Source organism: Miscanthus floridulus, chromosome 13, assembly GCF_019320115.1.
Source record: "Miscanthus floridulus cultivar M001 chromosome 13, ASM1932011v1, whole genome shotgun sequence".
Classification (NCBI taxonomy): Eukaryota; Viridiplantae; Streptophyta; class Magnoliopsida; order Poales; family Poaceae; genus Miscanthus; species Miscanthus floridulus.
The window spans coordinates 6948426-6960020 of NC_089592.1; the positions used below are offsets into that span (position 1 = coordinate 6948426).

Consider the following 11595-nt stretch of genomic DNA (forward strand, 5'->3'; position numbering starts at 1 on the left):
CTTTTACAACGCGCTCATCCGATCCATCGGAAATAAACAACCATCGATCCATCGATCAAGAGCACGCATGCAGTATATAAAAGCGCACGCGCGCGCCACCATTGCTGAGTCGTCGCAGAGAGCAGCAATAATAAGCCAGCAACATCACACGCACACGTGCTAGCTTGGCGCTGTAACGTACGGCAACCTGTAAGAGTCGAAGCTAAGGAAGATGGGTGGCGGAGGCAAGAAGTTGCAGCAGCTGGTGGCTCGCCTCCTCCACCTCCACCACCACCACCCGGCGAATTCGAAGAGCGGCGGCGTGCCGCGGGGCCACTTCGCGGTGTACGTGGGCGAGGCGCGGGCGCGGTTCGTGGTGCCGACGGCGTACCTGAAGCAGCCGTCGTTCGTGGCGCTGCTGGAGAGCGCGGAGGAGGACTACTTCGGCCTGGACCACCACTGCCACCCCGGCGGCCTCGCCATCCCCTGCTGCTCCGAGCGCGACTTCGCCACCCTCGTCCGTACCCTCGGCTAGTTTGTTACCTGGCCACCTACCACTACTGTAAATGCTCGGCAGCGCCGCCGGAACTGCTGGGTCGACCTCCATCGTCATCCAACGATTGTGCCGGCCGGCTAGCCGGCCGTTTGGTTAATTGCATGCATGTATCACTAATAGAGAAACGATCTTTGATCCAGCTCGAAATTTAGCTTTTGTCCTGGAATTTTTTTTTTTATCCGGGACTAGAGAGACTTTTAGTCCCGGTTTATAGATCCAACCGTGACTAAAGGTCTCTACCCAACGGCTGCTTCAGGTATTGAGCTTTAGTCCCGGTTGGAGCTACCAACCGGGACTAAAGTTTAACTTTTACTCCCGGTTGGTGTCTCCAACCAGGAGTAAAAGTCTACTCCCGGCTGGAGGCTCCGTCCGGAATTAGAAAATGACCTTTAGTCCTGGTTTCTGTCTCCAACCGGGACTAAAAATACCCTCCTATATAGTCCTTGTTCCTCCCCGAGCCCGAGCCACTTCGAGCTCAGTGTTCTCTTGCTATCGTCGGCCTCTCTTCTTCCTCATCACCGGTGTATCACAAGATTTCTTCCATTCTTCCATCGGTTCTAAATGTTACCAACTTTATACTCTCGTGTTTCATCTGTAGCTTATTTCATTTTATGGACTAGATATATGTGGTTTTTTATGGTAGATTTTTTTATTTGTAAGCCATTTAAGCTCAAAATCACTTTAAAGTTTGCGTATTTGGATGAAGGAAGGTTAAAATAGTTATTCAAAACTAGTATTGAGCTTTTATTTCTAACATGCATAGCACACTTTATGCTTTAGAGATATAGAGAATTTTAGAGTTTTTGTAATTTTATTTGTTTATAAAATGAGAAATTTATATTATATTAAAAATGAGTATAGAGAGTAGATGGCAACTGCTTCCGGGTCCTCGGCCTCTCGTCGGGTTACAAAGCGACTGGGGCTGGACCTTCCTCTCATTGCATGCGGCAAGTGTGAGAAGAAAATTGTGATGGAGTACCGGGTGAGGAAGGAGTGTCCCAACAAGGACCGTATCTTCTACAAGTGTCCAGATCGCAATGTGAGTTATTTTGTCATATTTTATGATTATGGTTAATTTATACTTATTTTCATGATGATTGTAATTAAAGTTCTAATTGTTTATTTTAATTTCAGTGGGATGGCACTAGATGTTCAGGCTAGTACTGGGAGGAAGAGTATGTTGAACACGTGCAAAACTCTCTTGCACAGGCGGCTACGACGGCTGATGAGGCAGTGATCCTACGGAAGAAGCCCATAGATATTGAACAAATGCATGATCTATCTGTTTTAGTTGGGATTGGTCGTGAAATCCTTATGTTGCTGAAGTGCATTTTAGCTTTAGTTTTTTAGTGGTAGTTGGGATTGTCTACATTGTAGCGAGACTTTCATAAATTAATATCTTGTGTGGTGGCATGCATGTCGTATAATTAACTAATTATGTTCTAGGTTTTAATATGGTATGTATGTCATGTAATGCAGATAAGCCGGCATTGGATGTACAATGCTGATCGCCGCTCCCAAGAGTTCATTGAGGACGTGTATTCTTTCTTACGTGTGGCCGAGGCAGACAAACGTGATGGTTTCATGTGCTGCCCATGTGTCATATGTAAGAATTTGAAGGAATATGCTAGCTCAAGGAGTCTTCATTCACACTTGTTAAAGTCGAGTTTCATGCCAAACTATATTTGTTGGACGAAGCATGGAGAAACCAAGGTTGTAATGGAAGAAGGTGAAGAAGAACAATGGGACAATAATGACATTATTGTTGAATATGGTGCCTTCAATGATACTGCAATGGGAAAAGCTGAAGAAGAGGGAGTGGTAGAAGATGAGCCCGTTGATGATCTTGGTCAGGCCATTCGTAACACACAAAGAGAATGCGAAAGTGAAAAGGAGAAGATCAAGTTCGAGCGCATGCTAGAGAATCACAAAAAATTGTTATACCCAACTTGTGATGCGGGACAGAAAAAGTTGGGTACCACACTGGAATTGCTGCAATGGAAGATAAAGAATGGTGTATCTGACAAGGGATTTGGGGAGTTACTGAAAATCCAAAAGAAGTTGCTTCCAAAGGATAATGAATTGCCCGTCACTACATACGAAGCAAAACATGTAGTCTGCCCTTTAGGATTAAAAATCTAGAAGATACATGCATGTCCTAATAACTGCATCCTCTACCGTGGCGAGGAGTACGAGAAGTTAGATGCATGCCTGGTATGTCATGCATCGCGGTATAAGATCAGGCGAGATCACCCTGGGGATGTTGAGGGCGAACGTCCCACGAAGAAAATCCCTGCCAAGATTATGTGGTATGCTCCTATAATACCACGCTTGAAACATCTGTTCAGAAACAAAGACCATGCAAAGTTATTGCAATGGCACAAAGAAGACCGTAAGGTAGACAATATGTTGAGACACCCTACTGATGGGTCTCAGTGGAGAGCAATCGATAGAGAATTCTCGGAGTTTGCAAATGACGTAAGAAACTTAAGATTTACTTTAAGTACGGATGGTATGAATCCTTTTGGGGAGCAGAGCAGTAGTCATAGCACTTGGCCTGTTACTCTATGTATCTACAACCTACCTCCCTGGTTATGTATGAAGCGTAAGTTTATTATGATACCAGTGCTCATCCAAGGTCCAAGGCAACCTAGCAACGACATCGATGTGTACCTAAGGCGATTAGTTGAAGAACTTCTACTTTTGTGGAATAGACCAGGTGTACGCGTGTGGGATGAGCACAAACAGGAGCACTTTGATATGCGAGCATTGTTGTTCGTAATAATCAATAATTGGCATACTCTAAGTAATCTTTCAGGACAATCAAATAAGGGATATAATGCATGCACGCACTGTTTCGATGACATTAAAGGTATATTCTTGAAAAAATGTTGAAAGGTCGTGTACCTTGGCCATCATCGATTTCTTCATGCGAATTACCCCCTAAGAAAGAAAGGCAAGCATTTTAAAGGTAAGGCAGACCACCAGTCCAAGCCGGGCAACCGAACTGGTGAGGATGTACTCAATATGGTCAAGGATGTGAAAGTAGTATTTGGAAAGGCACATGGCAGCGAACCTGTTCTGAATGACGCTGACGGTCACACACCCATGTAGAAGAAGAAGTCCATATTTTGGGAGCTACCCTATTGGTAAGTCCTAGAGGTCCATAGCGCGATCGACATGATATACTTGACGAACAATCTTTGTGTGAACCTGCTAGGCTTCATGGGTGTATATGGGAAGCCTAAGGACACACTTAAAGCACGACATGACCTACGATGTTTGAAAGAATGAGACAACCTACATCCAGAGAAGACAGATGATGGACGCCATTACTTAAGTCCTGCCAGCTACACTCTTAGCAAAGAAGAGAAGGAAAGCATGTTTGAATGCCTAGCAAGCATCAAGGTACCATATAGATTCTCCTCGAATATAAAGGGTATAATAAATATGCCAGAGAAGAAATTCCTAAACTTAAAGTCCCATGACTGCCACGTGCTCATGACGCAATTGCTTCTAGTTGCATTAAGAGAAATTCTACCTACAAATGTACGTCTAGCCACCGTGAAGCTATGTGCATTCCTCAATGCAATTTCTCATAAGGCAATCGATCCAATGGATCTAGCTAAACTATAGAATGATGTGGTTTAATGTCTTGTCAGCTTTGAGTTGGTGTTCCCTCCTTCCTTCTTTAATATCATGACACACCTCCTAGTTCACCTGGTTAAGAAGATTAGCATTCTTGGTCCTATGTTCCTGCACAACATGTTCTCCTTTGAGAAGTTCATGAGAGTCCTAAAGAAATATGTTCACAACCGTGCTCGGCCAGAAGGAAGCATCGCCAAGGGCTATGGAACAGAGAAGGTCATTGAGTTTTGTGTTGACTTTATTCCCGACCTTGACCCGGTTGGTGTTCCTAAATTGTGACATGAGGGGAGACTAAGTGGAAAGAGGACACTAGGGAAGAAAACATATATTAGTATGCAGGACAATTATTTTAATAAAGCACACTACACAGTTCTGCAAAACTCCTCCTTGGTGGATCCGTATATCGAGACACATAAAGAGTTGCTCCGATCCAAGTTTTCAGGGAAGTCTGAAGCTTGGATTACGCGTCAGCATATGGAAACTTTCAGCGACTGGTTGCAAAAAGAATGTTAGGGTGATGAGAGTATTGATGAGCAACTGTATTTGTTGGCTAGGCAGCCATCGTGGCATATCCTCACATACAAAAGGTACGAGATAAATAGGAATATATTTTACACAGTAGCCTAAGATAAAAGGAGCACCAACCAAAATAGTGGTGTCCGCATAGATGCCACCGACCCTAATGGAAATAAGCAAACATATTATGGTCGCATAGAGGAGATATGGGAACTAAACTATGCACCTACTTTTAAGGTACCTTTGTTCAAGTGTCAATGGGTAAAGGCGACTGAAGGCGGGGTAGCAGTCGACAACCAGTATGGAATAACAACTGTTGACCTCAATAATATTGGGTACAAAGACGAACCGTTTGTCCTTGCCAAAGATGTGAATCAGGTGTTTTATGTCAAGGACATGTCTACAAAACTGAAGAGAGGGAAAAACAACAATGACCCAATCTATGAGCCAAAGCACCACATAGTTCTTTCAGGGAAAAGAAACATCGTCGGAATTGAAGACAAGTCAGACATATCAGAAGATTATGAAAAGGATGACCGAATTCCACCCTTCATAGTGAACAAAGACCCAAGCATCCAGCTAAATGATGAGAACACTCCATAGTTATGACGCTATCATAACCAAGGGATATACGTTAAGAAAAAGTTCACTACTGTGCCCGCTTGATATATTTAGTGATGTATTAGACCTATTATGTAATAATTGTGACTTCAATTTTTTTGTCGTGTTTTCATATTTTCTATGGTTTAAATGAATTTTCTGCTAGACGGTGGATTTCCCGTGGAGAATGTGTGATGAAAAACCAAATGATCATCGTTAATAAGATGTGAAAACTAATTTTCTGTCGAAAAGCAATAGTTTTAATGATTTTAATTAAGTAGTATATTTTTGCATGGTGCAAATTATAATTATTATTTACACTATGTCAAATATTCATACAGTAAAACAAAAGAGTTTTGGTTATAATTTTTTGTTGTGTATAATAATGCAAAACCAAGTTCAGGATTTTTTATAATTTTTTTGGTAATATTTTATTTATTAGGCAATTAATAACTCTATGCATTTTTATATAAAATAAATATATAAAAAGGAAAAAACTTATGAAAACCGGAGAAAGCCAACTGCAGACCACCTTTACTCCTGGACCTAAAATGCCCTTTACTCCCGGGCCGTGGCTACACCCGGGACTAAAGGTGGGCTGCGTTTTCACAGCCTGTCAAAATAACCTTTACTCCCAGGCCATGACTACACCCGGGACTAAAGATCAGACCTTTAGTCTCGGTTCTAATTATCACCCGGGACTAAAGGGTCTTTAGTCCCGGTTCGTAGCGGCAATCGGGACTAAAGGTCTCCCTTTATAAAACCTCTCTGTCTCTGCCAAGCCTCATCTTCTCCATCAGATCGATCCAGCAGTGCCGCCGCCCCTAGGCCACCCTAGCCTCACCTCACGCGCGCATGCTGTCACCAGCCGGTCAGCGCACGCCTCGCGTCGTCCTCGTCCCCGGCCCACCTCGCCCCTAAGCAGTCTTCTCCAAGATCCACAGCGGGCCACAACTACGGCACGTCTCCAGGTTTGGCCCGGTCTCCCTCTTCCTCTGCACTTCCCTTAATGATGCCGTCGTTAGAGTTTCGACGACGATGGAGATCGTCGAGCTAGGTTAGGGCGGGGCGCCCATGGCCTTGGCGACGGCGGGAGTAGGAGGGGAAGAAGGAGGCCGCCACCGTGGCCATGGAGCTCCAGCATAACAAATCCTTTAATTAAAAGCTCTACTAAATGATCATGTTTATTAGAATTATGATTTTATACATTTGTACATACTTGTTGCAAATGAGCTTTTGTATGAATCTAGAATCTGTGCAGGAGCTAACTTTGATCTGGTAGGAGTTATGGCTGATATCATGAGCTTTTGCAATTTCTACAAGTCATAAAAAAAGATGCTTCTGTATGAATCTAGAATCTGTGCCTGATCTTTGAAGTTTGGATTGGAACCTGAGTGGTAGAAACTTTTTGCGACAAAATCTCTATGCTGATGAGAGCAGCATTGACAATGGAAGCATTTTTGAAGATATAGTGAGATGCTTGCTTTTGCATTTGTTTTGTACATTTTGCTGTTATAAACAATAGTCTGCTGATTTCCATTAGTATCAATTTGGCTCATCAATTTGGTGCATACTTCTGTAACATGTTATTTTAGTAAAGTCTAAGTCTCTAACATGTTTTTTTTGCTGCAGGAGCTGGACCTCGCGTTTGACACCTTGGATGTGAGCCACCGCCGCTACCATATATAATCCGTTTATGATGGATTAATTGCTCCAACCTTTTATAATCGGATGGATGCGTATGCCGAGACCTCATGCCGGCAATCTTGTAATGCGATTTTGCGCTGAGCCATCGAGTTCAATGGAGCACGGGCGCGCCCGGTGTCTCGTCTTTTCCTCCTTTTTGCGCGGTAGCTTATGAGGACTAGTTAGAAAATTATAGAAAATCCGTACTAGTTGAACTTGTGGACCGTGTTTAGCTCGGCGAGCATGTTCTCTGCCGAGCGGTAACGGACGTCAAGGTGGAGCTTTGATTCTACAAGGGAGAGCGGCAACGGTCGTGGAAGACCGTGTTCCATTCCTCGTAGAATCGGAGCTCTTCCGTAGCCAAGTACGGTGCCGTCCGGTGGAGAAATGCTCGCCGAGATGATCACGTAAGCAAGGTCAACTAGTACGGATGGTTATTTATTCACACGTCCCGATATCGTCGCAATAGTCTGTCAATCACCGTACCCAAACATAGTATATATATAAATATAAACGATAATCGATTGTTATGTGTGTACACTCTCATTCTTCTATTAATTTGCGGAAATATCATGTGAATTACTTACCTGTCGCAGTAAAAGACGAGAACACAATGACCATGGCCACGGCCATGAAAAATGCCAACGACACAACACCAGCAACTTTCTTGACAAGCAGAGTAGTGTTAAACGCTTTGAAAACCTTTAAGCTTTGTCAGTTAATATTTCCCCTTCAAACAAGCTAGGCACTTAAATAAGGCTTATGCTAGATTCTATCACTAGTACATATACAGAAATGATTTTTTTACAAATGTTACTATCCTTGAGGTGGCACGTCTTGCAGGAGTTCATTTTATAGATATAGTTTTTATTTTTTATAGATATATCTGGTGGTGTAAAAGCTAGATGGCTGCCCCGAAAGACAACATGGATGAAGAAATGATGAATATTATCAACATCGGCACTCAATTTGCCGATGGTGACCAGCAGGATGTAGATGACGGGAGTCAATACCTGGCTCTTGAAGATAACCAAGAAAATATTGTGCAAAAAAATACAGGCGAGGTATATATATTTGAATATTATATATATATATTTTAATATCTATCATCTATTATACGTAGCCCTCTGGATCGACGACAACAACGACGAAAAGCAAAAAAATTCGAGGCCCGAAAAAGCCATTGGAGGGGCGCTACATAATATCGGAATTCAATATCGAGACAGGCGAACCACTTGGTCCACACGCAAGGAAATTCGTACAACACTGTGGGTGCCTTGTAAGGGACAGACTTCCGATCAGTGCCCGTGAATGGAAGCAAAAGATCAACGAGCCTCATGTTAGTTTTGTCTCTGATCTTGATAAGAATTTAATTTGGGATGATATTCTTCAACATTTCACGTTGCAAGCGGATGATTATGATGCTATCAACGATGATGAATTGAAGGAACTAGTTCAAAATTGGGCTATGAAGAAGATGGCCACACAATTTCAGACTTGGAAGAAATCTCTATACACGAAATACGTCAAGAAGAACGTAACGCCCAATTTTAATACTAGTGGCCTACTCGTGAAGTTGAGGCCCTACTGGAATGATTTTGTACAATACAAGACATCGGAAGAGGGTGAGAAACGGGTGAGAAGGAACCAAGAGAATGCCCAATAGAAGGTATACCACCATGGCATGGGATCTGGTGGCTACGCGACTACCATTCCCAAGTGGGAAAAAATGAAAGTGGACATTCTTGCCAAGGGTATCACACCAGAATCACTCAATTGGCCCAAATACGCGAAGAATTATTTTTTCGCTCATGGGGGAAGACTGGACCTATAGACCGGGAAGCTGGTTCATGGCTCAAAACTCGAAAGAGCAACACAAAGATTATCTTATGCTCTACAAGCTAAAACTATTGGTGTGTTCAGGCCCAATAAAGAGAAGGATGAACTGGCGTATGCCCTCGGGACCGCTGAACACAGTGGCCGAACGAGAGGTTTAGGACGGAATATTTCTTGGGAGCATGGTTTTCCTGACGACAGAGATACCTACAGAAGCCGATAGAGAAGGAAGGATGAGGATGCAGCGCGGATCAGCAGGTTGGAGGAATTGGTTCGTGAGTCACAGGAGACGTTGCTTCAAGCACAGGAGCGCGAAAAAGACATGCAAGCTAGAATGCAGGACGAAATCATAAAGCAAGTGCAAATAGCAATGAGTGCCCAGAGGCAGGCATTAGATCCAGGAATGAACATTAATATTAGCCCCCCTGATCAGTTGAAAAGCAGCAGCGCTTCTACGGAGTTGCCAAATCAAGATGATGGAATGCTACGTTTCCCCGTAGATGACATCACTGCACCGTTTACATCATATGAGCTACATATTCCAAAAGAGAATGCCACAATCATGGTGGCTCTCGGTATTTTTTCTCCTCTAGATCCTACCAAGACACCAAGAATCTATGGGGCAATAATACCACCTGGATATGTTAGCGTCTCAGTTGATAGAGTTAACAAAGGTTTTAGTGACCTGCCTCTTGACATTCCAGGAGGTAATGGGAAGAAGACTCTAGGAGAAGCAGAGAAAATATTCATACCATGGCGCAAGCGCTACATCATTGTTTCCGGGGTCTCTAGTCCACCGCTGCTTCCTCAACTACCAGACAATAGGTGCGGATAAAAGTAAACGAAATAATTTTTTCACAAACTTTCTATTGACATGCATAATTAATAATAACAATTTCTTATACCTCATTATTCTTTTTTGTAATCACACAGCAGGGCCTCCTCCAACCTAAGTTTAATTATTCAATCTCCAGATCATCATAGTGCTTCGGGCAATCAGGTGGCAACGCCGCCACCGCCGCCACCTCCAAGGTGGTCTCCAACGCCTCCAACGGCTGTCCCGCCTCCCTTGATGACTAAGAGGAAGCCAGCTCCTAAGAGGTCCGCCCCTCAAACAAAGTCGTTGTCCCACCAGCCGACAAAGAAGAAAGCCTCATCTAATTCAGTTATTCCCCAAAAACTGTCTTTCGAGAAAAGTAAAAAGGAATTAAAAGCTACAGTAAAAAAGATGTGGACAATTTCTTCGAAAAAGTAAAAAAGCAACGAGAAGAGAGGGAGAACCCGGAGAAATCATACTTCTACCTACCTCCAGATCTTCTAAGAAAGAAGATGGACCAGAAAAAGCGGGAATCTCAAAAGATCCAGCCAAAATCGGACTACGACCGCTCTCTCACCAAGTCATTTGAGGCGGCGTAGAAAAAGACTAGACCAGGGAAAGGTGTTGCACAACTCGGACAATAATCGCAACAATCAGTCCCCCCTCTCGTCGTTCGTAATGAATATGGTTCGAACTTAGACTTAGACGTCGATTTTGAGGAGCTGGCTCGGTTTTACGAGGAAACTGGTTTGGACCTTGCCCAAGTGCTCGCTGAAGGACCATCTGCTCCGAAAGTGGATCCTTGGAAGAAATTTGAACGTGGAAAGAGTCTATACAATCCTAAGGCCTTAGGTGAACTGGGTACGCAAATGTACCTGCTAAACAAGTGGTACATGGCGACGTGTGAACAGGGAGAGGCCTTTGTTACTGTCAGAGTTAGAAATCAACATTACTTCCATGGCGATGACGTTATATATGTCGAGTTTGAAGAATTACACCAACTATGCCACCTGTACTCTCTCAACAAAAGTCTCATTAGCTGCTATTGTTTGTAAGTGTGATTATTTTCTACTATTAAAGTGTGTATATATAAAGCTACATGTATATATATACATTATATATCCTCACACTATATTTTTATATATGCAGATATGAGATGACAGAACTCAGAAAGAGAAAGGATAATGATGTTGGTTTCGTTGATCCAAATGTCGTATTCAAACACCCTAATCCCCCGCCTCAATGGAAAGCTGAACTCGAGAAAAATCTCATGAGGTTCTTAGTGAACCAACAAAATAAGGACATACTCTTTCCCTACAACTTCAAGTGAGTGTTAAATAATTAATGTCGATCATATGGACATTTGTTCAATTATTTGCTTACTAGCTAAGCTATCTCCCATATATATACATATATGTTGACTCTAGTTAATGTCGATCATATTTGTGTATAAAAACATATGCAGCAATCACTGAATATTGATGGTCATCGATATGGTCAATAGTCGGTTGAGAATCTTAGACTCGTTAAGAAAAGAGCAAACAGAGTACCAAGACATGATAGATATTATCCAAGGGTAATATGGTCTCTCTAGCAACTATATATACTCCGATCTCTTAACTACAACAATTATTAAAGACCAAATTAATGTTTTATTTTATTGGACGCAGTATTTAGAAAAGTTTCATTGAGAATCACCACATGAAACATTACAAAGCGCCACTGGATGTAATCACACACAAAGTAAGTACTATCTGCATTTATATATATATATAATTCAATTAACACCATGCATGCATTCAATTCACCGGATATTTTTTCTCGTAAAAGTGGGTTCTGAGGCAAGAACAGGGGAACAACTACTGCGAATACTATGTTTGCGAGTTTATCGGGGCGTACACAAAAAGAACTCCTGAAGAAATCCTCAAAGTATGTAATATAAATATATTCATATATT

General features: G+C 42.5%; 1 protein-coding gene across 1 annotated transcript; it reads left to right on the forward strand.

The window, feature by feature from the left end:
* The first annotated feature begins 211 nt into the window (after positions 1 to 211).
* Positions 212 to 514, forward strand: LOC136499351 (auxin-induced protein 15A-like). The gene has a single exon (XM_066495041.1). The coding sequence runs from the start codon at positions 212 to 214 to the stop codon at positions 512 to 514; it is 303 nt and encodes a 100-aa protein (XP_066351138.1).
* Positions 515 to 11595: the final 11081 nt, after the last annotated feature.

Excerpts from the sequence above, each read along its gene's own strand:
- LOC136499351 (XM_066495041.1), top strand. The coding sequence starts at position 212 with ATGGGTGGCGGAGGCAAGAAGTTGCAGCAGCTGGTGGCTCGCCTCCTC.